Source organism: Haemorhous mexicanus, chromosome 1 (genome assembly GCF_027477595.1).
Source record: "Haemorhous mexicanus isolate bHaeMex1 chromosome 1, bHaeMex1.pri, whole genome shotgun sequence".
In the NCBI taxonomy this organism is placed as follows: Eukaryota; Metazoa; Chordata; class Aves; order Passeriformes; family Fringillidae; genus Haemorhous; species Haemorhous mexicanus.
The window spans coordinates 67,296,773-67,320,440 of NC_082341.1; the positions used below are offsets into that span (position 1 = coordinate 67,296,773).

The 23,668-nt window shown below is 46.0% G+C and overlaps 1 protein-coding gene and 1 long non-coding RNA gene across 2 annotated transcripts; one reads left to right on the top strand and one right to left on the bottom strand.

Moving 5' to 3' along the window:
- Positions 1–2,137: 2,137 nt before the first annotated feature.
- EDN1 (endothelin 1) lies at positions 2,138–6,120 on the bottom strand. The gene is made up of 5 exons (XM_059852334.1): positions 5,986–6,120; positions 5,687–5,825; positions 4,549–4,707; positions 4,169–4,276; positions 2,138–3,418 (listed from the first exon to the last, which is right to left on the bottom strand). The coding sequence occupies exons 1-5, from the start codon at positions 6,047–6,049 to the stop codon at positions 3,280–3,282; spliced, it is 609 nt and encodes a 202-aa protein (XP_059708317.1). The 5' UTR covers positions 6,050–6,120; the 3' UTR covers positions 2,138–3,279.
- On the top strand, positions 5,957–9,285 carry LOC132330273 (uncharacterized). The gene is made up of 2 exons (XR_009487260.1): positions 5,957–6,092; positions 7,005–9,285. It is a non-coding gene; the product is annotated as an uncharacterized LOC132330273 (long non-coding RNA).
- Positions 9,286–23,668: the final 14,383 nt, after the last annotated feature.

Sequence of the window (23,668 nt, forward strand, 5' to 3'; positions counted from 1 at the left end):
AGCCTTGCCTCTGCAGTCAGCACAATGTTTCCTTTGGCTTCAGGTAGAATATTTTTTCACTCAGGTCGTTTATTATAAGTAAGAATGTACTTTTACACTGCTCTGTGTTCGGTGCCAAAAATCCCAGCACATATTATGCCTCTCTTCTCTCACCAGGGGCTCCAGCCTAAGTTACTGAATCTCTCTCTCACACAGAGCTTTGAGAAGGAGCAAACCTCTGGGACAGACCCTGGTACTTGTATGTGAGCCAGTTAAGATAAAATGCTTCATGTTCCCTGTTGCTTGTTCAACGAGACAAACAGACTGCTGAACTCCGCTTTTTCAGTCTAGCTCATTAATGCAAACCAGGGTAAGCTGCAGTTTATGCTCCCATGCCACAAGGCAAATGGGGGAAAGAGTGGCATGCAGAAGCAGTAATGCATCCCCTTCCACCCTTGCTGCACACCACTGGGTCCCTGAAGCCAGCTGGGCAGCATGAAACGTCTCCTGCCACTCTTCCCAAAGCCTGCAAGCCCCTGAAATCAGGGCAACTTATCCCTTCATGCTCTTTGCATCGAGGCTCAGGCTCTTACTTTGCACAACCCTGGGGACCAAGCTGAACCCATGGCATGCCAAAAGGCCAGAGAATGCCCATCACTGCACAAAGCTGCAGCATGAGCAAGCAGCAGATGCAGCTTCCTGGGAAGGAAAGGAGAATAGAAGCCAGCTTTTGACTCCAGGCATGAACAGAGTAAACCTTAGAAGGAGCAGGTTTATTTTTAGGATGGTCTCTCAAGAATCTCTTAAGCAGATAGCCAGGAATTGGGGCTACTAAAACCCATCCACAGCATCATTTAGGCCAGCCACACACAAAATCCAAACAACCAACCTTAATAACCGTACAGACATTGCTGCAATGCTCCCCCACTCCCAGAATTGATCCTCTCCCCACAATCTTTCCTAGGAAAGGAAACAGGAACAACTGGGATGGGGATGCTGATGTGCAGCCCCTTCACTATCAGGAGCATCCCACACCAGCTGCTCGCTGCCACTTTGGCTGAGTGAGAGGCAGCGTCTCAGCTACTTGCTTGTTTATTTTCCCTGCCAAAGGCAACCACTGGTAGGGCAAGAAATGGAAAACCAGGGAGCATTAGTGAGGTCTCTTCATATCTGACAGAGGTCACTGATCCAGGCACATCCCGAGCAGTCAGTGCTGGTGATGCAGAGATCAAAGGATAGCTCTGGGGGCTGCAGCCTGCCCTGCAGAAGCACAGGGGCTCCCAGTTCCTTCCCACTGCTCGGACCAGGCACTCCTGTCACTACAGGACTGCCAGCAAAGTCATTTCCCCACTGAATTACTGCTCTAAAAGATAGTAGAGCCATGTGAATGAAACATTATATGAACCTGTCAATATTATGAATATTGACAAGAAATCCAGAACAATTTCAGAAATTTTCAATGGTGACTCCTTCTGTGTTTGGGTCACACTCCTTGTTTTTTACTTCTTTGTTAAGTTCTGTTTTTAAGAAAACCCAAACCACTCAGTTTTATCCTTGGATTAACTCTTGTGCTTTTTCTCTCTAGAGGATGAATGATTAAATCCATTTATTTGCTTTAAGCATTTTTCTAGCTATAACCACTTAAAGCCAATATTTTGAAGCATGTAAAAAAATTAACTATTGATCTAGATCTTTCCTGAGCTTGGGCCCCATTGAGGTTCCATTGAGATCTCCCTCTTTACCTTGCATGGAATGGGCTGAAATTTTAAGTATAGCACGGTAATAAGTAACATTGTCGAGTTCAATACAGCCCACAAATTTTCTGGTGTCTGCACTTTCCCCTCTAGTTCATCTATACCTACAGCCTTAATGCCTATATTTTAATGCTGTAGTACACCCACATCATACACGTGAGAAGAGTGCTCCAGGATAAATTCATTTGTCCAATTTGGAGTTGGCCATGAAGATTTGATGAGCAGCCTTGCAGCTAGAACAAGTGTCATCTGCTGTCTCACATCTGGCACAAACGTTGATTGCTGTGATCTGGCTTATCTCACAGAAAGGCAATTATGTGCACACATTTCACCTGGGTCAGCTTTGTACATGGGGCAATCTACCTCCATGATCACAGAGCAACAGAATAAGGAAAGCAGGCCAATACAGTAATTAAAAATATTTATTTCTGAAGATATTTACCTTGATAGGCATAAAGCATTTCCCAATTTCATACAGAAATACATAAAACATGCATAGACCAATATGGCCTACTTCAATGTGTATTCAACATGGTAAATATAATGAAGAACTTGTGTGAATATAAATACATGACACAAAAAAAAGCACATAAGATTCAACTTGTCTGCAAATTCAACAATGTGAACAAATTCACTGCTATAAACATTCACCCAATATTAGCCTTTTGACTTAATTCAAAACAACCCTTTGTCTCAATGCATTTCCACCAAACAAGGCCCTGAATAAATCTTGCAAGAGCCTCTGGTACATCCCCACTTCAGTGCATTTTTGGTAGCATTCAAGACACAACAACCTCTATTATTAGAACTTCAGTTGACCAGATATCCTTGTTATGGGAAACTTACTAGTGTCCTCGATAACTTTTATTTTATGTCGAAGGGTCCTTTGGTATCCAAAGCCAAAGGACTTTTTTGACTATGCAAACAATCAGAGTGCCTAACCCACATTCAGATAACTCTGGTTGTACAAGTAAACTAGACTTCTGAAAAAAGGCAAAGGGTTGCAGCTGATTAGTAAAGGCAATAACAAGGTGTAAAAATACTCTAGCAGGAGTGCAACAAACAGTATGCGAGGTAGACATGTATATAGGCAGTAAGTCCTGATTAAAGTAGAACTGTGGCTTTCATTCTTGCATTTTAATCAAAAGGTAGAGTTCTTTGATGTTTGTACACTCAGATCTTGCTTTCTGTCCTTGCTAAGCACATCTGTGAGGTCTTCCTCGCGAGATGCTTTTATTGTAGACCCCGAAAGCTGCTCAATTGATGGGTAACATTCCAGAAGCAGTATTCAAATGTTTCATCAGACAGACTGCTTTTCATGTATGGTACTGCAGATTTCCCTTCAGCCCTTCTACCCATCCACCTGAATTCCAAAATGACAAAATCCTTTGTCTTTATATCTCCAAATACAGGACTTCCTTAGCATTTTGCTCCGCTGTGCAAACACTCAGAGGACAGAGGGGCCCTTCGCCATGGTGGAGTCAAGGCAGTTTTCGCGATGCTTTGTCAGCAAGCGCTGCGGAGAAGGATTCAGGTGATCTCCCCACTAGGATGCTTTCAGGCTCTCCCGGACGCTTTGCCTTTTGTTCGCCCTGTTGTGTTTGAGCCTTCGCCCTTTCTGGAGCTCAGCCTTCAGCTTTGCGATACTGAAGGAAGCTTTGATGCTGTTACCAATGGCCTCCAGCCTGCAAAACCAAGAAATGTACATTTAGCATTGTGATAATGAAGATGCACATGTAGAGTGAAAAAACAGTTTTTGCTTAAATAAACCTCAGTCTAGATTTCTACCGTGGGATCCTAATAAACTGCTGTTTGCTATACCTCAGAATTAGGATAACTTAAGATACTTGAAATGTTGTATTCATAATTTCAATGCAAACATTAAATTAAAATATTCACTCAAATACAGATGCCCTAGACTTCCTTAAGTAGCCAGTCAGGAGGTCTCCAGTGGTTTTTTATGTTTTGCCTGTGTTGTTTCTTTTAGGTAAACCTGATCCTACTTCCAATGAATAGGTGCATTTTTCAAGTAAGTAAGAAAGCCCTACTTTCAAAAAATTATTTAAGACTTCCAGGGCCTAAGTCTCATTCAATATCATCAGGCTGCCTGCTCCCATAAGTCCTGCTCTGCTTGTGAAAGGAGCACTAAAGAGTCTTCTTTAGTACAGGCAAACTTTTGTATTCTGTACTTTTCCATGGGAATATGGCTGAGCACTGAATGCAAGCAAAGGACAGACAGCAGGCTGAGCTCAGCACCCGTGTCCTCACAAGCTAAAAACCCAGAGCAGGAAGAAAAGCCCTCAAAATATCCTCACTGATTCCTCCATAACTCTCAAGCTGAAACCACCAACTAAGCCCAGGATGACCCGAAGGCAGGTGAACTGTGCTCTCTATTGCTGCTCCGGGGAACTACAACAGGATGAGAAGAAACTCACCGCTTCATTTTCTTGCTGTCAACAAGCTGTCGGTTCATGCATTTGGGTCCAAAGCAATTGCCGGCTTTGATGCGGTGCTGTGAAGCTTTCTCCACTGTGGACTGAGCCCTGTTAAAAGGGAAAAGGTGCTGGTGTTAAAAAAAAAAAAACCAAGTCTGCAGTCCACAAGGTGAGGCATCTCATCAACCACTTCTCAAGGCATGTAATAAGCAATCTTTCTGGGCCAAGCCATAGTATGTATCATAGAAGTGTGAGCACTCAGGTAGGAGGCAAGGCTTTGGGGAGAGCATTTGCTCAGCAAGTGCCAAAATGAGTAAGTGCACCACAATCCATCCCTTTCACATGCATTGCCTTTTAAAGAGCAGCAACAAGAGACGCACCAGAGATCTTTGCCTGCCTGGCAGAAGTTCAGACATTTCTTGTCCTTCTGGTTGGCACATCGGCATCTGCTGCTTGGTTCAGCGAGCATCTCCGGCACTGTGTCCTTCAGTGATCTTCTGGGTCGAGAAGGGCCGCCGAGACCATATGGAACAGTCTTCCTATGATCAAAGAGACAACATGAAAGTCATTTAAATAATTCTGTGGCTTCAAAATACTATGGGGTATTTTGGGCAATCTTATCAACGGCATTGATTGCACGAGTAAAGGTTGTGGGATTGGGAATGCCTGGTTAGTCACAGTTCCCATGCAAATTCTTCTGATGATCCTGCAACATATTCATTAGCATGGCTACTGACAAGGATAATGACCTTTTAATTGTGATTTCATAGGGCTGTTGTGCCTCCCTGTGCAATAGAAAGCAATAAAACCTCATCTCTTTGAACTTTGGCTACTGACAACACTGAAAGAAGCAGTAAAAGTGAAGAACAGATTCTCTCTCAGAGGAAACCCAGCAGCAGAACAAATGTCAGTGTTGCAGTGTTTGCAGCCTTAGGTGAGCCTCTGGCTCACTACTTTCTGGTGAGGAGAGTATAGAAATGGATACTGTGCAAAATCCTACTAACACGTGGGACACATTAATTTGCAGCAGAGAGCAGTGCAAGGCAGCTAGAGCCACCCGGTGTCAAAGTATTCCTTCCAACCTCCTAACTTGTCAGAAAGAAAACCGCTCAAATTCAGGCTGGCAAAATCATGCCTTTGGCATTTTGTCTGATTCTGATTCATAGCGAAAAGTATTCTGCAGCCTTTGCTGAGCAGCACCCAAAGGAAATTCTGCTGCCCAGATTTTAGGTAGGCAGGTGTGCTAGGGCTATTAGGAACTATCTGCCCGATCTGGGTGGCCCAGTCCTGCTTGCCTGCTTCTGGTGAACAGTCTCGGCGCTAAATGTGCCAGAAAAGTAGGAGGAGGAAGGTAAAGCAGTAGGAGAACCTGTGCAAACAACTAGTCCTTCCTCCCCTTCCCATCTCTGCAGGGGGGTTGCGGCTCTTAATTTTCGCCTTCACACCTCCCTCCCTTTCTTCCCAACCACAGGAGAACCCGGGGCTGGGGAACTGCCGAAACCCCTCCACTCCACTCACTCGGGGGTGTTGATCCAGATGATGTCGAGGTGGCAGAAGTAGACGCACTCCTCGTCCATCAGCGAGGAGCAGGAGCAGCGCCGAGCGCGGCGGTGCGCGGCGGCGGGGGGCGGCGCGGCGTCCACCTCGGCTCCGGGGGCTGCGGGAGGGAGCGGCAGAGCTCAGCACCCGCGGCAAGGCAAGGCAAGGCACCCGCGCATCCCCTCCCGCTGCACCCCTGAGGCAGCCCTTCCCGGAGCCCGCAGCCCCCCGCGGGGTCGGTCCCGGGCGGAGGCGAGCGGCAGCGGACCGGCACCTACCTGCCGGCAGCAGCCCCGGGCAGAGCACGAAGAGCAGCGACACGATCATGTGGCAATAATCCATAGCAAGCGGCGAAGGGCGGATGGAAGAAGTGAGGGGAAACAGGGTAAAAATCAATAAAAGGCGAGGGAAAAGCGGAGAAAGTGTGTCCCGGCGTGAGGACGGAGCGCCGTGGCGGGTGCCCTGCGTGGCGCGGCTCGGTGCGCCCCGGCGCGTCTGGCTGGCGCGGCGGTCCCCGGCGCCCTTTTATAGCGAACCCCCATGGAGCGGGTAAACAGCTCCGGCGCTATTTTATCCCGAGACAATGTTATTCTCCTATTAGTCACCGCGCGGCAACGTGCGGGCCGAGATAAGGCCGGGGCTGGAAAGGAAATCGCCTGCAAACTTCAAGAGCGGGGGGCGGCGGCGGCGGCGGCGGCGGCGGGAGGGGGGGCCGGGGGCGCCCCGGGGGCGGGAGTGGCGCGCCGGGGGCCGCCAGGGGGCGCCCTGCCCGAGCGTCGCACCTGGGGGAGGCTCTGGGCTCCGGGATTCAGGGATTCTGGAATCCAGGGATTCAGGGATTCAAGGCTCAGGGATTCAGGGATTCAAGGCTCAGGGCTTCAGGGCTGCGGGGCTTCAAGGTTCATCGCTTCAAGGCTTCAGGGCTCGGGGCTCTGGGCTCCACCTGCTGCTCCTGCTACTGCCCTGGGGAGAACGCAGCAGTGGGACACGGGGGTCCCCTTATGCGCGATGATGGATGCCTGACTGCGCTGGACCCTGCCCCGCTCCCCTCAGACCCTGTCAGGTGGGCTCTGGGGTCTCAGGAGGTTTGAGTTTGGCAGCAGCAGTGGAGCATTGGGGTATAATCTCCCTTTTCTGCCATGGTAGGGCAAGGTGCTAAAACCAGCGTGTTTTAGGTGTGAGCAGGTGTGTAAAGCCAGGCAGGGAGGAAGGAGGGAAGATCTGTGCCTGCCCTTCACCTGTGGCTCTCATCGCTAATTCTGACGAGGTCTTTTTTCTGACATGTTTGTGTTTTCAGCCTTCTGTCAAGGAGCAGAGTCAGTGTGGAAGCTGGACTCTTGAGGAGTGGCTGCAGCAGTGCCATCACAGATATAGACATGCATGGAATCCACTGAGGTCCCAACTGAGGGAGCCAGCCCATGACTATAAACTTAATTAAGTGAACTCAGAATGCCTGTGATCCGCCGAGGAGCCGTCGTGCTGCGAAGCGTGCCAGTTTCACCTATGATAAATAGATAAGACTCTCTTGGTATTTGTGGTATTTCCGTGCACTGTGCTGTAATAATAGAAATGACCTTGGCTATCACAAAGAGCGGGACTGTTAAGCACAAGTTGCATTGTGGTCTGGCAGGTGAATGGCCAGTTTTTTAAAGTATCAAATTATCCTGTGCCACTGTATCACAGCGGACAGACTGTCTGCAGCCGTGCTGAGTCAGAATAAAGGTCCATTTAACTGGGATCCTCTCTGCCACAATGAATGCTAGCAGATGGAATGAGAAGGAGTACAAGAACGGAATGCAAGTGGAGACTAATCCTTTCCTCGGTGTAACCTCCCTGCTTCTAACAGGATGAAGTGTAGGGGCTTTCCAAGTAATAATGAACATTTAGACCATTATGCTGAATAAACACCAGTGGCCCCATCCTGAGATGGTCGTATCTATTTATCAAAGGTATTCTAAAAACTGCCCTGTAAAATATCTCTGAGTGGAGAAAGCTGGGTTATACAACTTTTTTTTTTTCACACCTCTCCAGCGTGGGAGTTTATTTTCCAGAGCAGGGATTATATTGTCTTGTGTATTATGTCTCCTTGTGTACATAGGGCAGGACTTACCGGAATGCCAATGTCTGTACCTATGTGTTTGAATTGCTGCAGTCATGATAAGAATCTGCCAGCAGGGGTCACACAGCTACATACAAAAAGTAATCACAGCCCTCCGAAGTAAGGAACTTTATCAGTGTCCTAAAGTTAGGAAAGAAACTAGGTGACTCTTTTTTCTTTCTCGGCATTAAAAAAAAAAAAAAAAAAAAAAGAAAAAAAAAAAAAAAGAAAAAAAAAAAAGAAAACAAGGCAAAACGTGAAGCAGCTGTGTAGGTTGAAAAATAACAATCGTTCTGTATTGAGTACAAATATGCATAGCCTTTCCAGGCCTGACACTTCTGCCACTTCAAGACTGTCTTTCATGCCAGTGCTTATTTAAATTTTTTTCCTGAGATTCCTTTTTCTAAGATGTGCTCTTGGAGCCAAGATGACTCACATTGGTGTAAGATATTTTCAGCCTTGTCAGACTACCTTGTTAGAAAGTATTTTGTTAGCTGACAAAAACAGCATGCATGTTTCCTCTGAGTAACAAGGCACAAACATATCGCAGGCACTTCTGAAGATGGTGTCCTTTTTTACCTTTATTTTTAATAACAAAAACATTACAGCAATTTTTCATAAGAATTCATAAATATTATTGTTGTCAGAGGCCCATTTCCTCTGATTCAGCGATTTTTGGTAGCTCCACTTTCAGATCTTGAGACTAACCAGAATCGAGCTATTCTGGTTGCTATTTGAGTTGCTTGAGTAATGCAAAAACAAACTTTTGTTCCATTTGTTACCAGTGGGTCATTTCAGGCCACGGGGAGTGCCGGGCCAGGAGGTGGGTTTCCCCAGGAAGGGGTAATCCTGACCCCTGCTTGGACACTATAAAACAAGATCAGCTTTGTGCCATGCAGAAATACCCTTTGGGAATTTGAAAATTTGCTCACTTTAAAGCTGTTTAAAGGAGGAGTCCAACAGTAGGGGTCACAATAGGGGCCTTATAAAATCTCCTGAAGAGGACTGAACTTTGGGCAGCAGCCAGTGTTTGCAGGATGGAAACACAAAGTCAGGTATTCCACAAGTCTTCCCAGTGCACGCCAAGCCAGATCACCCCAAGAGCTGGAAGTTTGCACTGTATTTGCACTGCTGCCCATGAGGACAAGGGTGGAAGCAGGAGCTGAAGCTGGCTGCTCCTGCAGCAGTCCCTTTCTAGCTGGAGCACCTTGGGCTGCCACCTCTGAGACATTGTGTTACAGAGCACAAACTCAGCTGGCCAGCCAGGCTGTGGTTGGAACGTTCCAGCTGGAAAGGGCCATGGCACCGACTTTTCTAAAGGACATTTTGTTTAGTGTCAGAAATGTGAAATGCCTGCTTATCAGCAAAACAATAAAAGGAGACTGTAGAACTGTGCCTTTCTCTCTAGGGAACAAGGGGAACAACATGCTGTTTTCTGCAGATTTGAAACACTATTCTCAATTAAATGAAAGTTGTATAACTTGTCCCCTCACTTTCCTCACTGCCCCTCTTGCACCTTACTTTCCTCTTAGGGGCTGTCCCATCTGCCCATGTCCTATTTTTATACAAGATGAAAATTTTTTACATAACATGCAAACCAAAGAGCTGACTATGCCATGCAGAGGGGACCTTAGGCTTGGGAGGTGGGTCCATGCAAACCTCAGGAAGTTCAGACGGGCCAAGCACAAGGTCCTGCACAGGAGTCATAGCAATCCCAATCCCAAATACATGCTGAGAGATAATTGGATTGAGAGCAGCACTGAGGAGAAGGACTTGGGGTTCTTTTCACCCAGAAGGTGGTTTGGCACTGGAACAGGCTCCCCAGGGAAGTGATCACAGCACCAAGCCTGACAGAGATCAAGAAGCATTTGGACAATGCTCTCAGGCACATGGTGTGACTCTTGGAGAGTCCCATGCAGGGCCAGGAGATGGACTTGATGATCCTGATGGATCTCTTCCAGCTCAGCATATTCTGTGATTCTGTGGCTGGGGGTGTTGGTGGAAAATTAGCTTCATGTGAGCTGGCAGCATATGCTTCCAGCCCCTAAATTCAGCTGTATTAGGATATACATCAAAAGCAGTGTGGGCAGCTGGTCAAGGGAGTTGATTCTGCCCCTCTTCTCTGCTCTGGTGAGAGCTCACCTGGAGTGCTGCATCCAGCTCAGGGATTCCCAGCACAGGAAGGACATGGACCTGTTGGAGCAGATACAGAGGAGGCCATGAAAATGCTCAGAGGGCTGGAGAACCTCTTCTATGAAGATAGGCTGAGAGAGTTCTTCAGCCTGGAGAAGAGAAGGTTTCAGGGAGTCCTTAGAACAGCCCTTCAATATCTCAAGGGGGGCAAAAAATCTGGAGAAGGACTTTTTGCAAGGGCATGTAGTAATATAGCCAGGGGGAATGGCTGTGCACTGAAAAGAGGGTGGGTTTAGAATAGGAAGAAGTTCTTTACTGTGAGGGTGGTAAGGCACTGTAACAGATTACCCAGGGAAGCTGTGGATGCTTCTAGACACTTCTAAACACTTCAGTTTCTAGAAGTGTCGAGGGCCAGGTTGGATGGGGTTTAAGCAACCTGGTCTGGTGGAAGGGGGCTTGGAATGAATGATCTTAAAGGTCTCTTCCAACCCAAACCATTGTAGGATTCCATGATAATTTGAGCTCTTGGAAATTACCTTATTCTCATCTATGACTACCCAGCCCTATAACGTATTTAATTCCCCTTACAGCTGTGAGAGTCCTTGGGCAGAAGTCTATTTTCTTGCAAACCAACTTTCTTCATTTCTCCCCATCTCCTGTTAGTGAGGTTTAGCAAAGGACAGGGTTGCCTGTCTCACAATACACTTGTGGACTTATTAAAGTGCTGAAGAGAGGAGTAAGGACAGCCAGTCATCCAGCAACCTCAGCCCTACATGTATGGCCCAAACAGATCCTGTCCAATATCACCAATGATCATTTTCTTTCCAAAATTCACTCCACATACAAAACTGCACTTAAGCTAGGGAGGAAAGTTGCAGTTATATGACCCTTGGTGGAGGAAAGCCTCTATCAGAAAGTTCTTCCAGACCATGCACGTCCTGATGCCACAACATCATGTGGCAGTGACTAGATACCATTTAAAATACAAAAATCAAGCTCTGCTTCGAGCTGAAATAGATGAGAAAACCAGCTTTACTGAGCAAGGTTCACAGTTTCTCCCAGGGCTAAAATTGCTATTGTCAGAAAAACAAGTAAGATGGTTTGAAGAGATTCAGGTTTCAGAGGATGAAACCTGTTGTGAAACCTTCCTCCCACTTATACTTTCCACAACAAAGAGCTGAAAGCAACAGGAAAATATTTCCCTGGAAGTAAAGTCATCTTTAAAATGAGGGAAACATCAGCTGGGAAAAGGGAAAGGCTTAAATAGCCTGGGAATAAAGAATCCATGTAACTTTTAGGTGAGAGTTAACAGGAACTTCTCCCTTACTTCAGTGTCCATCTCTGCTGCGATATTGTGGGAGAAAGAGTGTCCACTTCCCACTGAAGTGAACCACAGTGGCACTGGAGGCACTTGGCTGTCCCCTGTCCCAGCAAGTTGTAGCAGTTCCTCCTGTTTTCATCTTTTACCCTGCATCTGCTCTTGTGCAGGGGCAGCAAGCAAGCAGAATACCAGGAGCAAGGGAAAAGGTTAAGCTCCGTGGGTGGAATATGGGCAGGTGGTCTGAGCCCTGCCACCCAGGCCTTGTGAAGGTGACAGAGGTGCCTGGTACTGCCAAGGGTGTGTCCTGTGGGTGCCAGGGTGGCTCAGGTGGGTGATCATTTCTGCTGTGGTAGCTCAGGACCCTGCACACAGAGGCCCCAAAGGAATTCAATCCGCAGCCCTTTGTGCTACAAGCAATTTGTATGGTGGCGTTCAAGCTGGATTTAATTTTTTAATTGACCCAGTTCTCATGTAAGTGTCAGCATTAGCAGAAGTTAAAAGGCAAAGGCCTTACTTCTGGCCCAGAAAATCTTAGATTGGGAAATATTCCAGAGAAGGAGCTCTCTGTCTTATGCCTGGTCTCTAGCAGACACATGCACCTTCAGCTGTGTCAGACACAAAATGCTGGGTTGATCCCACAGGGCTGTGTTGTATTCTCACAGCTATGCTTGGACTCCTGAGTTTGCTTTAGAAAACAAGCAATACATCTGCGTGGTCTTCAGCTCCATTCCATCACTCAAGTTCAAAATACAGACAGCATGAACTATGTCTTCTAAAAGTGTAAAAAGATGGTGAAAGGTTACATGTATCAATAATCAGCCTCTTAAAAATGAGTTTTGCAGGTAAGAGTTTAACTACATAAAGATTAACATCAATAAATACAAGAGATTAGTGCAGGGACTGCAACAGAAGGCTTTAGCAAAGAAAAGGAAAATATTAAACAGAAAATGTTACTTGTAGAAAACCAGATCTAGTTTTGTATACAACCTCTTCTGTGAATACAGCAGCATATGACAGAACACTTATTTGCAAATAACAGTGAGTGGAAAATGTGCTTTATCAGGTTTGTTTACTTATTTCTTGGCAAGTCTGGCTTGCAAGGAACTCAAACCCCATGCTTCCAATTAGAAAATCTTCCATAGAAAATCACTAAGAGCAGTTGCTCTAACTGATACCTTGCTCCTATCAATAGGGCATTTCAGAGTTTCGTGTTCTTTAATCAGAATCACTTTCCCATGGCCTTGTCAAAAAATCAGTGATGCCATCCCAGTGTCCAGAGCTGGGAGTTGAAGCATGGAGGACAGTACTTGTGCCACCAAATGGTTTCTAAATTAGATTAACATGTTAGCTCACCTGGTGTCTGAACTGCCCTCTGGAGTATGGAAAAGGGCCTAAGGTGCCAACTGTCCTAAATTTAGGCACCATCCTCTTCTTAATGTCTATAGATAGCTGAGGATGAATCCAAGTTGGCGACTTGTCCAGGGTCCCCTCAGAAATTGATGAGGGAGTGGAGAAATGAGCTGTGTTCCTCGAACCCATGTCCTGTATCCTGCCCACTACATTGTCAACCTTTCCAGTACTTGGAGGTTTTTTTATCAAAACTGGCTCTTTTTTTTCTATTTTGATTGGTCCATCCCTTGGATTTTATGTTGCTTTGCTCAGAAAAGGTACTTGTGAGGTCTTCCTGCAGTTTGCTCAGAGGTGCTTCTTTGAATTAATTAATGTAATTGACTGTTGATGCCTAATTTTTCCACCTGTCATGTGACCTGCTCCACCTTTGAATGAGTCTCCAAAGACTCAAATCAGTAGAATTCTGAGAGCTGTCTGGCTCTACCCTTTCCTGAGTGCATAAAAGCCTTGCTGAAATGAAGGTGATTAGAAAAATGCATTGTTCCAAGAATGGTGTTGAACTTTCTTTACAGCACAGTTCTTTGGCCAAGAACATGTGGCCCCTCTGTGACTGCTTTGTCCCCTCTGTTTTGAGCCTGGGGTTTGATGAGTGGGCTTGCTGCTTTCTGTCTTTTCTTTCTGAGAGAAATGAGCAAGGGCTAGGAAACACCAGGGGTTTAGATGTGGCCTGAGCCATGGGTGTGGGTTTGTTTTTCTCCTGTTCCAGGTACTTGCTTTGTCCCCAAACCCCTTGGCACCACACTTCTGTGCATGACTGCCTGGAAAATGGACAGGAAAGTAGCTTTATTACAAGCCAGTGCCTCTAGCACTAAAGATCTGCTTGTCCATTTGGGCATATGCTTGTCCTTTTTTTTGACCAAAGTATATTTTGTGTGTAGATGGAGTGTTGATCATCTCTCTCCAGCTGCAGTTCCTAGTCTTCATCTGTCCTTGTTTCTCCCAGAAGAAGGCTGCTTTGTGAGGAAGCATTGCTCTGAACATTCTCAGCTTGAACAAATTACACCGAAAGCTGACTGAGGAGTGACACTCTAGACTAACTACAGTTATTTAAAAAAAAAAATAATTAGAAACTCTCCTTCTTATTTATAAAGGGACAATTAGAGGGACCCTCTCTTCTTTTACATGGGACATGAACACTTTAAAATATCTATGTCTGAGGCAAAATGTGGACCACACAGATCCAGGGTTTGTTATGGCAATTACTCATTGGTGACACTGACAAGGAGATTTTGTGACCTGTCAAGGCCAAGAAAAGAGGAGCAGCAGCCTGAGGATAGATGATGCCCCAGCACTGAGCTAGGATTGCCTTACAGGCTCCACCCCCCGCCTTTAGATGCGAGAGCGAGCCTGTTCTGAAGGGAGCATGCCACCTGCGGCACCGGCGCTCCCCAGCACACCGCCGAGTGCCCGGGAGATGTGCGGGGATGAGGCACCGCCGCCAGGGAAGGGGCTGGAAATGTCTCCAGGCTCCCATGAGCAGCTGAAAAGCCAAGATGCCTGACAGGGCTGTGTGTCGATACTTGGCATAAATGACAAATAGCATACAGGAATGAGGCCAGCATTTCAGGCTGCTTTCACTAAGTGTCCTTGAGGCATGTCTCTATTACAAATTTTTCACCAGCCATTTCCATTTTGACTTCTTGTCACAGCCTGAGCTGATGCCTCCGGTAACTCCACTGCAGTCTCTCAGTGCCTGCAGCCAGTCCTCTCTGTTCTTACTGTTTCAAGCAGGTTTACTTGCTGTGTCAAAAAAGGCACTGCAGTTTCCTCAGTTTTTCTAAGCATTTAGCATTGTAGTTGCAGGGATTCAGCTGAAATGGAGGAAGCTTCTATAGGAGAGGCATCCCCTGGGACTTTACCCTGATGGTGTAGCACAGCGCAGAGCAAATGCCAGTCCATGCTCTGACAAAGTTTGTGGATGGTGAAGACTTTTCTGCCATTGTTACCAGCCCTGCATATGCAACATCCTTTGATTAATCCTGTTCCAATTAGCTGGGCTGGAGCTACCCTGTTACCATTGGCATAACTGTATGTGAGCCTTAAGAATTGCTTCCTAGTGTCAATTGTCTCCAACATTTACCATCTTCCAGTTTTTAAAGAAGTCTTCTTATTATTAAGACAAACATATTCCACCTTTCCTAACAGGATTATGATATAAAACCGTAACATTGGTTTCAATTTTAACAGAAACAATCAGCTTCTTGTAATGGGTCTAGGATGAATCTTTTGAAAATAGGAACTGTATATATCACACAATATAGGTCAAAGCATCAGCTGACAGAACAGCTGACAGAACAGCTCAGCTTTCTTCAAATTCTTGCAGACGTATTTCCTGTTCAAGTGAAAAGCATCTTTCTGCAAAGCTAAGTTGGTTTTACACCATCTGAAACACTGAAAGCAGTTTCATTTTAGTTTTAGGAGGGCAGAATAGTAAGGAGGGTTCAAGCCTGACTGCAACAAAGTTTAGCATTGTGTTTTGAACACATTTCAGTGATTAGCTATCCATATAGTTTTATTACTAGTTTTTAAAAGGGCTTTTAAATCACACTTTTCTCTAGGACAATGAAACTTAGTTGGGAAGATATCCAGGCCAAATGCAAAGAAGAGAAAAGCCTCTTTTCACAAGAATTTTGATCCTGACACCAAGTTTTTTAACTTCGATTCAGCCACTGGTTACCAGAACAGCCTCTTTTCCCAGAAGAGTTGGAGCTGGCAGTAAATTTTGAAAATGTGTTATTTTGTACAATGGAAAAGAGAAGTAAACCCCTTGCTTCCTTTGACCATTCAAAGAGTTTCCCTCTTTGAATTGGGCCACATAACACAGTTCAAATCTTTGTCTGTTTCTTTGCAGCTTGCTTGTTCCACTGGCAAAGCAGAAATCAAAAGCATCAAGGCAAAGTGATCCTCTCAAAACCCACTTATCTTGACAGGAAAATGGTTTAAGATCAGGCAAAAACCAAAATCCTCACTTCCCTTTTCTGGAGAAATTATGCCATGTTCATTCGCAGATCTGTGTCTCATTTCCATCCACTTAACCTTGTTGTAAAAATAGGATGAAGCAGGGCACCTAAGGGCACCTACCCTTTGCTGCCATTAGTATTCACAACTTTTCCACTCTCTCATTTAATAGAAATATCAGTTGTGACATTTGAATGAAATAGCATCCTGTTTTCCTTGAAGTTTGCTGGTGATTGTGTAAGATATTCCTTACAATGGGAAGGTGGGATTTCCAACACTGGTAGAAAAGAGAGACTTTTACTGGAAACAATCATCTTTGCATCTCTGGGAAAACCTTACCATGTGTTTTCAGTACATAAGGGAGGCTTGCAAGAAAGATGGAGAGAGACTTTTTATGAAGACCTGTAGTGACAGGAAAAGCGGCAACAAAATACATTCTGCAAGGTTAGAATTAGATTGGACATAAAGAAGAAATTAATTATGATAAGGGTGGTGAGACATTGGAACAGGTTGCCTGGAGAAATGGTGGATGTCCCAGACCTGGAAGTGACAGGGAAATTGGAAATGGATGGTCTTAAAGGTCCCTTTAAACCCCAAACATTCTGTGTTTCTTTGGGCTTCTATCTTCAGCCGAGACCTTGCTCGCTGTGTCCGTGCCACCACTGCTGCGTGTGCTGTACAGAACATAAATGGTGAAAGCTCAGCTGCAGTAAAGGGGCTGGTTCTTGGACCTTGCAGGTGGCTCTGTGGTGCAAGAAATGCTGGGAAATCTGCAAGCAGGGCCAGCACTGCCCATCTCCAAAGCTGCAGCCAGGAGGGCAGGGAACTTGGCCCTGTGGCAGGCTGCAGTGGGAGACCTTCCCAGAATGAACCAGTTCACAGGGTCCGTGGAACTGGAGCTCTGTCTCCTCATCCTCCTCCTGAGGAACAATTACAGCAGGTGAACTGCTGCCTTGAGACAGAGAACCTGCCAGGTGTTTCCTTGTATCAAAGTACACTGTAGCAAAAGGAGGCACTGATTAGTGCATGCAATAGAAACTGCCCTGCCAATGCCCTTTTTTTTTTTTTTTCCATTTTTCATTTCTTTGGTCTTATCAGCAAGGGCATGGTTTTCTCAAAGGTTATTTGACAGCCCAGAGTCATGGCTCAAACACATTGGCCCGCAGCATGAGAAATACAGCTAAGCAGTGAAGGAATTACAAAGTGCTGCATCCTCTCTACAATGTAACATTAACACCTGAGTTAGTCCCAGAGCACCACAAACCAAAAAATGGTATGAAGGACAAAAAGTAATTAGGGAGTCAAGCCCTAGAACTGGGCACAAGGAAGCAACACACATTCATGGAGGGCCACTCAAGAGAGACAGCTCCAACAGAAGATCCCTGTAGCTGCTGGAACTGCAAGGTCCCTGCTGCAGTGCTCATTGGAACAGGTAACCTGTGCTCAGAGGTGCTAACTGCCTGACCAGCTCCACTGGCTTTGAGAATGTCTTTGAGCACATGCTCGAGTGTCTGCAGCATCAGGGCCAGATGTCTGTCCTTTTGTGGGGTGCCAGTACATGACAAAGTGCAGGTGGCAGAAGGATTTCAAACATCTCTTGAGGTATTGCATTCTGGGGAATACTGAGAAAGGAAATTCATGTTTCTGAGCTCACAGGTACATATGGTCACCCTGCTGAGATCTCTTGTGGAGTGTGCCCCTGGCATATAGAAGCCAAAGCTCAGGAGCTTCATTGAGCAGAGGACATTTCTCCTTTTCCAGGTTTGATCTTAGTCTAATGGGTTTCAGGAAATATTTTTTCTTCTCTCCATTCAGATCTGTGAGAGGTGTGGTTCTCTCACCACAAGGGTTTAGTGATGTTTTTTTGCATGTCTGAGGATGTTAGAAATATTTCTGGATGCTGTTCTGTATCTTAAAAGTGGCCAATGACATTTCTTAGAAAGTTTCTCCCTGGTCAAGGAGACCAAGTGTAGGAAAATGGCAACCTGGAGGTGCAAATAGATCCAGGGCTTGTCTCCAGTTCCTATTATGGAGAGGTACTTCATTATAATAACGACTTTCAGTGATGCAATAAACTTCATGTCACATACCCTGTGGCACAAAACAAACAAAACCACCTCTGCCTTTGTAGACCTAGCAGTTATTTTTAAAGTTCCTACCTGGGAGGGGCGAGCAACAGGTTTATAGAGGAAAAAGATGTTGCAAATAGAGAAAAAAAAAAAAAAAAAGAAAGAAAGAACAGCCTGGAAAGAAGAAAATGAGAGGGTGGTAGGAAGTTTAAGACGCGAGAGGTATTCTGAATGCAAGGAGACGAGCCCAGGTAGTTCAGTGCAGGGAATCAATACCACAATTTAGTATCAAGTTCCCAAAAGAAGTGACTTCAGAGGGGAAAGGAGAAATAGATTTTCCCTGAGTAGTGACAAAATCCTAGTCTGTTCTGGCCCGGAGAGGCTGCTTAGCTATTCAAGACTGAAAAGCTGTGTTGCTGTGGGTGACCGCAACAAGCAATTACTGAAATCTTCTTTTGCTTAATAGTTAAAAATCGAGGCTGAGACTTTCACCAAAAAAGTGCCTAAAACAAGTTGCTGATGAACTGAGCACAACTTGCATGGATTATGGAGATACCCCAATTAAACTGTCCCACTGAATTCTTTTGGCCGTGGGCTGAATTTCCCCTCCCATAACTTTTGCCCGCACCTTTCTCTCCCTGAGGGCTTCCAGGCTTGCATTTATTGTTCAAACGAATCAACTTGTTTTGATACTATAAAGAACAGGAAAATGGGAATGCTGGCGCTCTTAACTGCAGTGATAGGCGTCGTACTACATTGTTATCGCGGCGGAAAAGAGCCGGGGCTGGCTGCGCTCGCCTCTGCAGCCTGACACAGCCCCGGTGCCTCTAGGTGGTGCCTGGATCTGCCGCCTGGCGCCGGGAGCCGGGAGCAGCAGCCTCGGGCTGGGCTTTGCTCGGCCAGAGATGCCCCCAGCCCCATCCCACATCAGTGCCCTCCCGGCGCGGCAGAGGCAGCAAAGCAGGCCCCTCTCTCTGAGAGGGGGAGACTCATCTAGAGCTGGAAGGATCCCTGCACAGCAAATAGGAATGTCTGCAGTTCATCCCGACCTCAGATACGGGCTTCATCCAGACCTGACTGAGATGCGTTCTCATGAAGCTGCATCCCAAAGAAATCCATGAGTTGTTTTGCTTTGAGGATGCTGAAAAGCACTGTCTTCTAGAAAAGTTGTGTCTGTAAGGAAATGTAACCAAGTTTATACCCTTCAGACTGAAATGTTAGAAGAGAAAAATGAAGTGCTTGTGGGGCATCAGCAGGAGCAGGTGCCCATTTCTTTTCTGCTCTGCAGCCTATTTTGCTAACCTGAGTAGAGTGAAAAGTGTGCTGTGTTTGGCAGGAGCAACTACAAGAGAGACCTGTGGAGCAAAGGAGGCCATGGAGGATACAAAGCTGTCTCCTACCCTTGACTATGAGGAATTATTAAGGGCAATATTGTGTGAGAGCAGTACTAAGGATTGGAATTGAAAAGCTCCACTGAATTGTTAGGTGTGGAGCAAGCGGTTCTTGGTGTTTCTCTTTCTATCTTTGAGGGGAGGGATATTCACTAGAGAGGTTCACAGCCTTGGGGTGGTCACACAACTCTTCAAAATGCACTGTGCAGCTAGGAAGCAGAAAAATTCTTAATTGGGAACACAGGAGCTGCCTTGGAAGGGTTGCTATTTTCTTCCCTGGTGCACCATCCTTTGAGTGAAGTGACAGTGCTTGTATTTAGTATAGGGACAAAGAATTCACCCTTGGGCTTCCTACTTGTCCCTACAGGTTTCCATTTGCTTGCATGTAAGGAGTGAGCAAACCTGGGACAAAGGATGAGGTGGTGTCTCAGATGGATGGACATCCGAGAAGGGCCATCTCACGTGTCCAGCCAGAAGCAGGAGGTGCCCAGCTGGAGGAGGGGGTACATCTTTGGCATGCACTGCTCTCCCGAGCAGGCTGAGGGATTAGCCCCTGGATTTGTTTTTCAGATGATCCCATACTAACAGCTTTGGGTGGATTTGGTCTGGCTTCTCCACACTGAGTCCTTTGACCTTTTAATCCTCCTGAAATAACCTATTCCTTCCCTGCTGCTGTCAACTCCCAACCCCTCCAGATTTCCTTTTGTTGTTTTTCTCCTTGGACATGTTTTAGGAGGTTGTTGCAGCATTCCTAGTGGACTGGGTAATTAGCTGGTGGCAGCTCTGGCTCCTTCCTCCCACTGGACTGTACCTGTGGCTGTGCTCATTTCAGAGTGCTGCTGGACAAGGGTGTTAGATTGCCAGGTTTTTCTGGGCTAAACCAAAAGTCTGGCTTTTATGATAAATAAAAAGGCATATCTCTGACTTCTTTTCCCTTGTTTTAACCTCTTTGTCCCTCATTCCAATTGGCAGGACCAAAGGCTTATGCAGTTCTAAAGAGGAAGAAAATAAGCCTGTGGAAAAGAAAAGAAAATTACAGCTGGTAAGTGAGGCCATATATAGTCGTGGTGTGGATGGGAGAGGGAGGAAAAGAAGAAAGCTGGAGAGAGCTCTGGGAGGAGAGGGCTGCAGAGCTGGTCACATAGCTGAGGTGAAATATTTTAAGGACCTGGAATGTGGGGGAGATGCAGAACCCCCTAAAGCCACTGCACGCATGCACACTGCACTAAAAGCTGTGTGAGAATGTCTTTTACAGGCCCAGATTGAGCTCACATTGTTGTGAGGCTCTGAAAGAAGGAACCCAGCTAATGGCACCTCCATAGGGAGGTTCAGTCAGCTTTAGCCAGGGGATGGGTCCCTGGTGTGTTTTTTCCCTTAGATGGATAAGACACTCTGTCTCCAGCCATGTCCTGCTGTCTCCTTGGCTTCCTCTGCCATCAGTGGCTGAAATAAGAGGATCACAAGTAGCTCTTTAAAAGCATCTCACACTAGTGCAGGAGAGGAATAATTAGTCCATAGTTATTCTTCTGGGGTTAGGTCTTTAGGCAGACAGGTCAATACACTTTCTTCTGCTGTTCATCTTCAAACTCCTGTGTAGAGGAAATGCAGGGACTGCTGAGAAAATTGTGTGGTGCCCTGCAAGGCTTATAGGTATCTGTGGGATTTAACATTGCTTTTAAAATTACATATATACTCAAGATTTTCTCTCAAGAAAGATGGCTTAAGCATGCTGGAATTGGAAATGTCCTTTTCCCTCATCACTCGTCATCATCTTGTACAAAACTGAGTGAGCTCGTGGTAGGCTGACTACTAGGTGGCAAAATATACAGGTGTTTCCTTGGCTCTGGACAAGAAAAGGAAGCATAATGGGGACTCTCAGCTTTCTCCTCTTCTCTTCCAGGGAGAGTTTGTTGGAGAGGGAATGCACGGAAAGGAAGTTGGAAAGCTGAGGGCCGCGGTTGCTGTCAGTGCCTGATGCTGCAAGAGCCAAATGCAGAGGAGGAGGACAGCAGTGCCTGATCCAGCCCAACACAGGGACATTCTCCCAAGGGATTGGAGAGGAGCAGAGCTATCTCAGTAGCTCATCCCACACCTCTGCACAAGGACAGTACTGCCAGGCTTGAAAAGGTGTGGATATTTCCCCACACAGCCCAGCAGGTTTGTTCACTTTCCTTCTACAAATAAAACTCTGCCAGGGTCACAGTTTCTGAAGAGTTTACACTCACTTTCCATGTGAGCAAAGGAAGTAACAAGTTCTTACACTCCTTTGCACACCTGTGAAGGATGATGGCATGGATATGTTGGCATTATACTGCAGACCTGCTGTAAGACCAAGGTTTTGGGCTTAGTTGTGTGTGATACATAGGGAAATAAATTCCATCTGAATGTACAAGATAAAGGAAGCAGCCTTTTCTCACCTGCCATGATGTCATGTTTCATGTTTGATTGAAAAACAAAACAAAGCGCAACATGGAAAAATCTTCACAAAAATGTCCTAAGACAGGATGCTTTTTGCTTTTTCCAGGCAGTAGCATAAGTAGTCTGATTTTTAAGGGGCATCTGTGTATGGAAATAGTCAGAAACCTCTACAGCCTCTGCACCAAATACTATTAAAGTAAGCATGGTAAATATAACCCTGAGCACTGTTTGTATTTAACAAAACCCCAACAATCCAAACCACTGAAATTTTGGCAAGTCTTTAAAGTCAAAACCCAAGAATGGCTGAGCTGCCACAAGGGTCTTCAGTGGGATCCTGGAGAGTTTTTGTCAACCAGTGGTTGGAAAACCAAAAAAATAGATAAGATTTTGAGTCAATTCCTTCTCCTAGGAGTTGTCTCACCTTGCTCACCCTCATCCAGGGCCCAAGCGCTACGCTGCATCCCCTTCAAATCCCTTGTGCATCCATTCAAATCCCTTGTGCATCCATTCACATCCCTTGTGCATTCTGTATGCCTTGCTGTGAGATGGATATCAAGCTGCCACAATCCCTTTCCATGTGCATGGACCCTGTGCTGTGTCTGACCAAAAGCCACCCACATCAGTCCAAGGCAGATTCCTAGGGAGGAGTAGGAGAATGGAGAAGGAAATAACATGAGACACCCCCATGAGTCACAGAAGACGTCCTGAGCCAGGGCTGGTGCTTTTGAATGTAGTAGCTCTCCAGGGATTCTTATTCCACTGAGCTGCCTAGTTTTCAGAAAACAGATGAGCTTTATTGTTCACAGCATCTCACAGCCAGCTGCTGTGGCTCACTTGTATTTGGTGTGAAGAAAATACATCCTTCATTTCATTTTCATTCTGCTTTATGATCCTTAGTTCCTGTCACGGAGGATCCTGCATCCCTCCCTCCTGAACAGGCAAGGTTTTACAGATTCCTGTCATCACCCTGCACTCCTTCCTGCCGTACTGGTTTCCCACTCTCCTGTGCTGGTGTAAGTCAGAAGTAGCACAGTGAAGTCTGCAGAGGCTGTACAGGAAGCCCAGAAGAGAATATGTGTGTGTGGTTTCTTAATGCAAGCTCTGGTGTACCCCTGCAATTTGGCCCTAAGTCTAACACAACAGATTTCCTTATGTTACATCTAAAGCTACTTGGTGCCATTAGTAACAGAGCAAGAAGCCAGTGATCTTTTCTCTCCCGTCCAGAGGGAACAGAAAACAGGGACTTGAATGCTAAATTCAATTTTCAGCTTTGTCAAGTTATTGTTTCTGGTTTGAATGTTTTCTGAGCTTTGGTTTTAGAAGCGTTCAAATTTATATCCCGTAAGTCCATGCTCACCCAGAAATTCAGTGAATTCAGGGGAAACAACTGGTCTCTGAACAGCTGTTAGTTTGGTTTTGAGTGCTTCAGAGGATCTTATTAAAATAATAAATTTCCATAGGAACTGCTACTGCAGCATTTTTTATTTTTTTTCTTCCCCAAGAGGAAAGTTATGCAAGGCCCTGGATGATATCAGCACATCTGGACAGCTCAGAGACTGGGGGGGTTTAGTGGAAAGAGGAGATAGATGATAAACAGCAAAGAAACTCACAGTTTTCTCAGCTCGGGGCAAGTGGTGGGATCCTGGAGGGAGAACTATAAACTCTGCCAGCACCAGGAGGGCCCTGCAAGGCTCTTTGCTCTCCAAAAGGGTGCTGTGTTTGGCAGCCACCACAGACAGCAAACAGCTGCTGATTGCTGCAGTGGGAGGTGCAAGGCCAAGCAGATTCGTTCGCAATTCCAGCACTAAACACTCATCCATAGCTACAGTTTGTATTTTTGCTCTTGGGGATCTCTGCAGGGAAGGTTTGTTCCCCTTCTTGCCTAAGTAAGAAATATTGCACAACAGGCAGGTGCTGGATGCCTTGGAGCAAATTCAGCTCGGTCCTGCTGATAGGAAAACCATGGGATGTGCATGCAGGTGGAGGAGAGCCTGCAGCAGCTCTTGCACCTCACAGCTACCACTGTGCAGTTACATCCTTTCAGTGCCTTCAGATGCAAGCCAGGGCAGCAGCTACTTGCATTTTAGCTTAGAAACTCACAGCTCACAACCACAACTCCCATATCAGGTTCACAAGCCTTCAGGACACAACTGATGGTGCAGG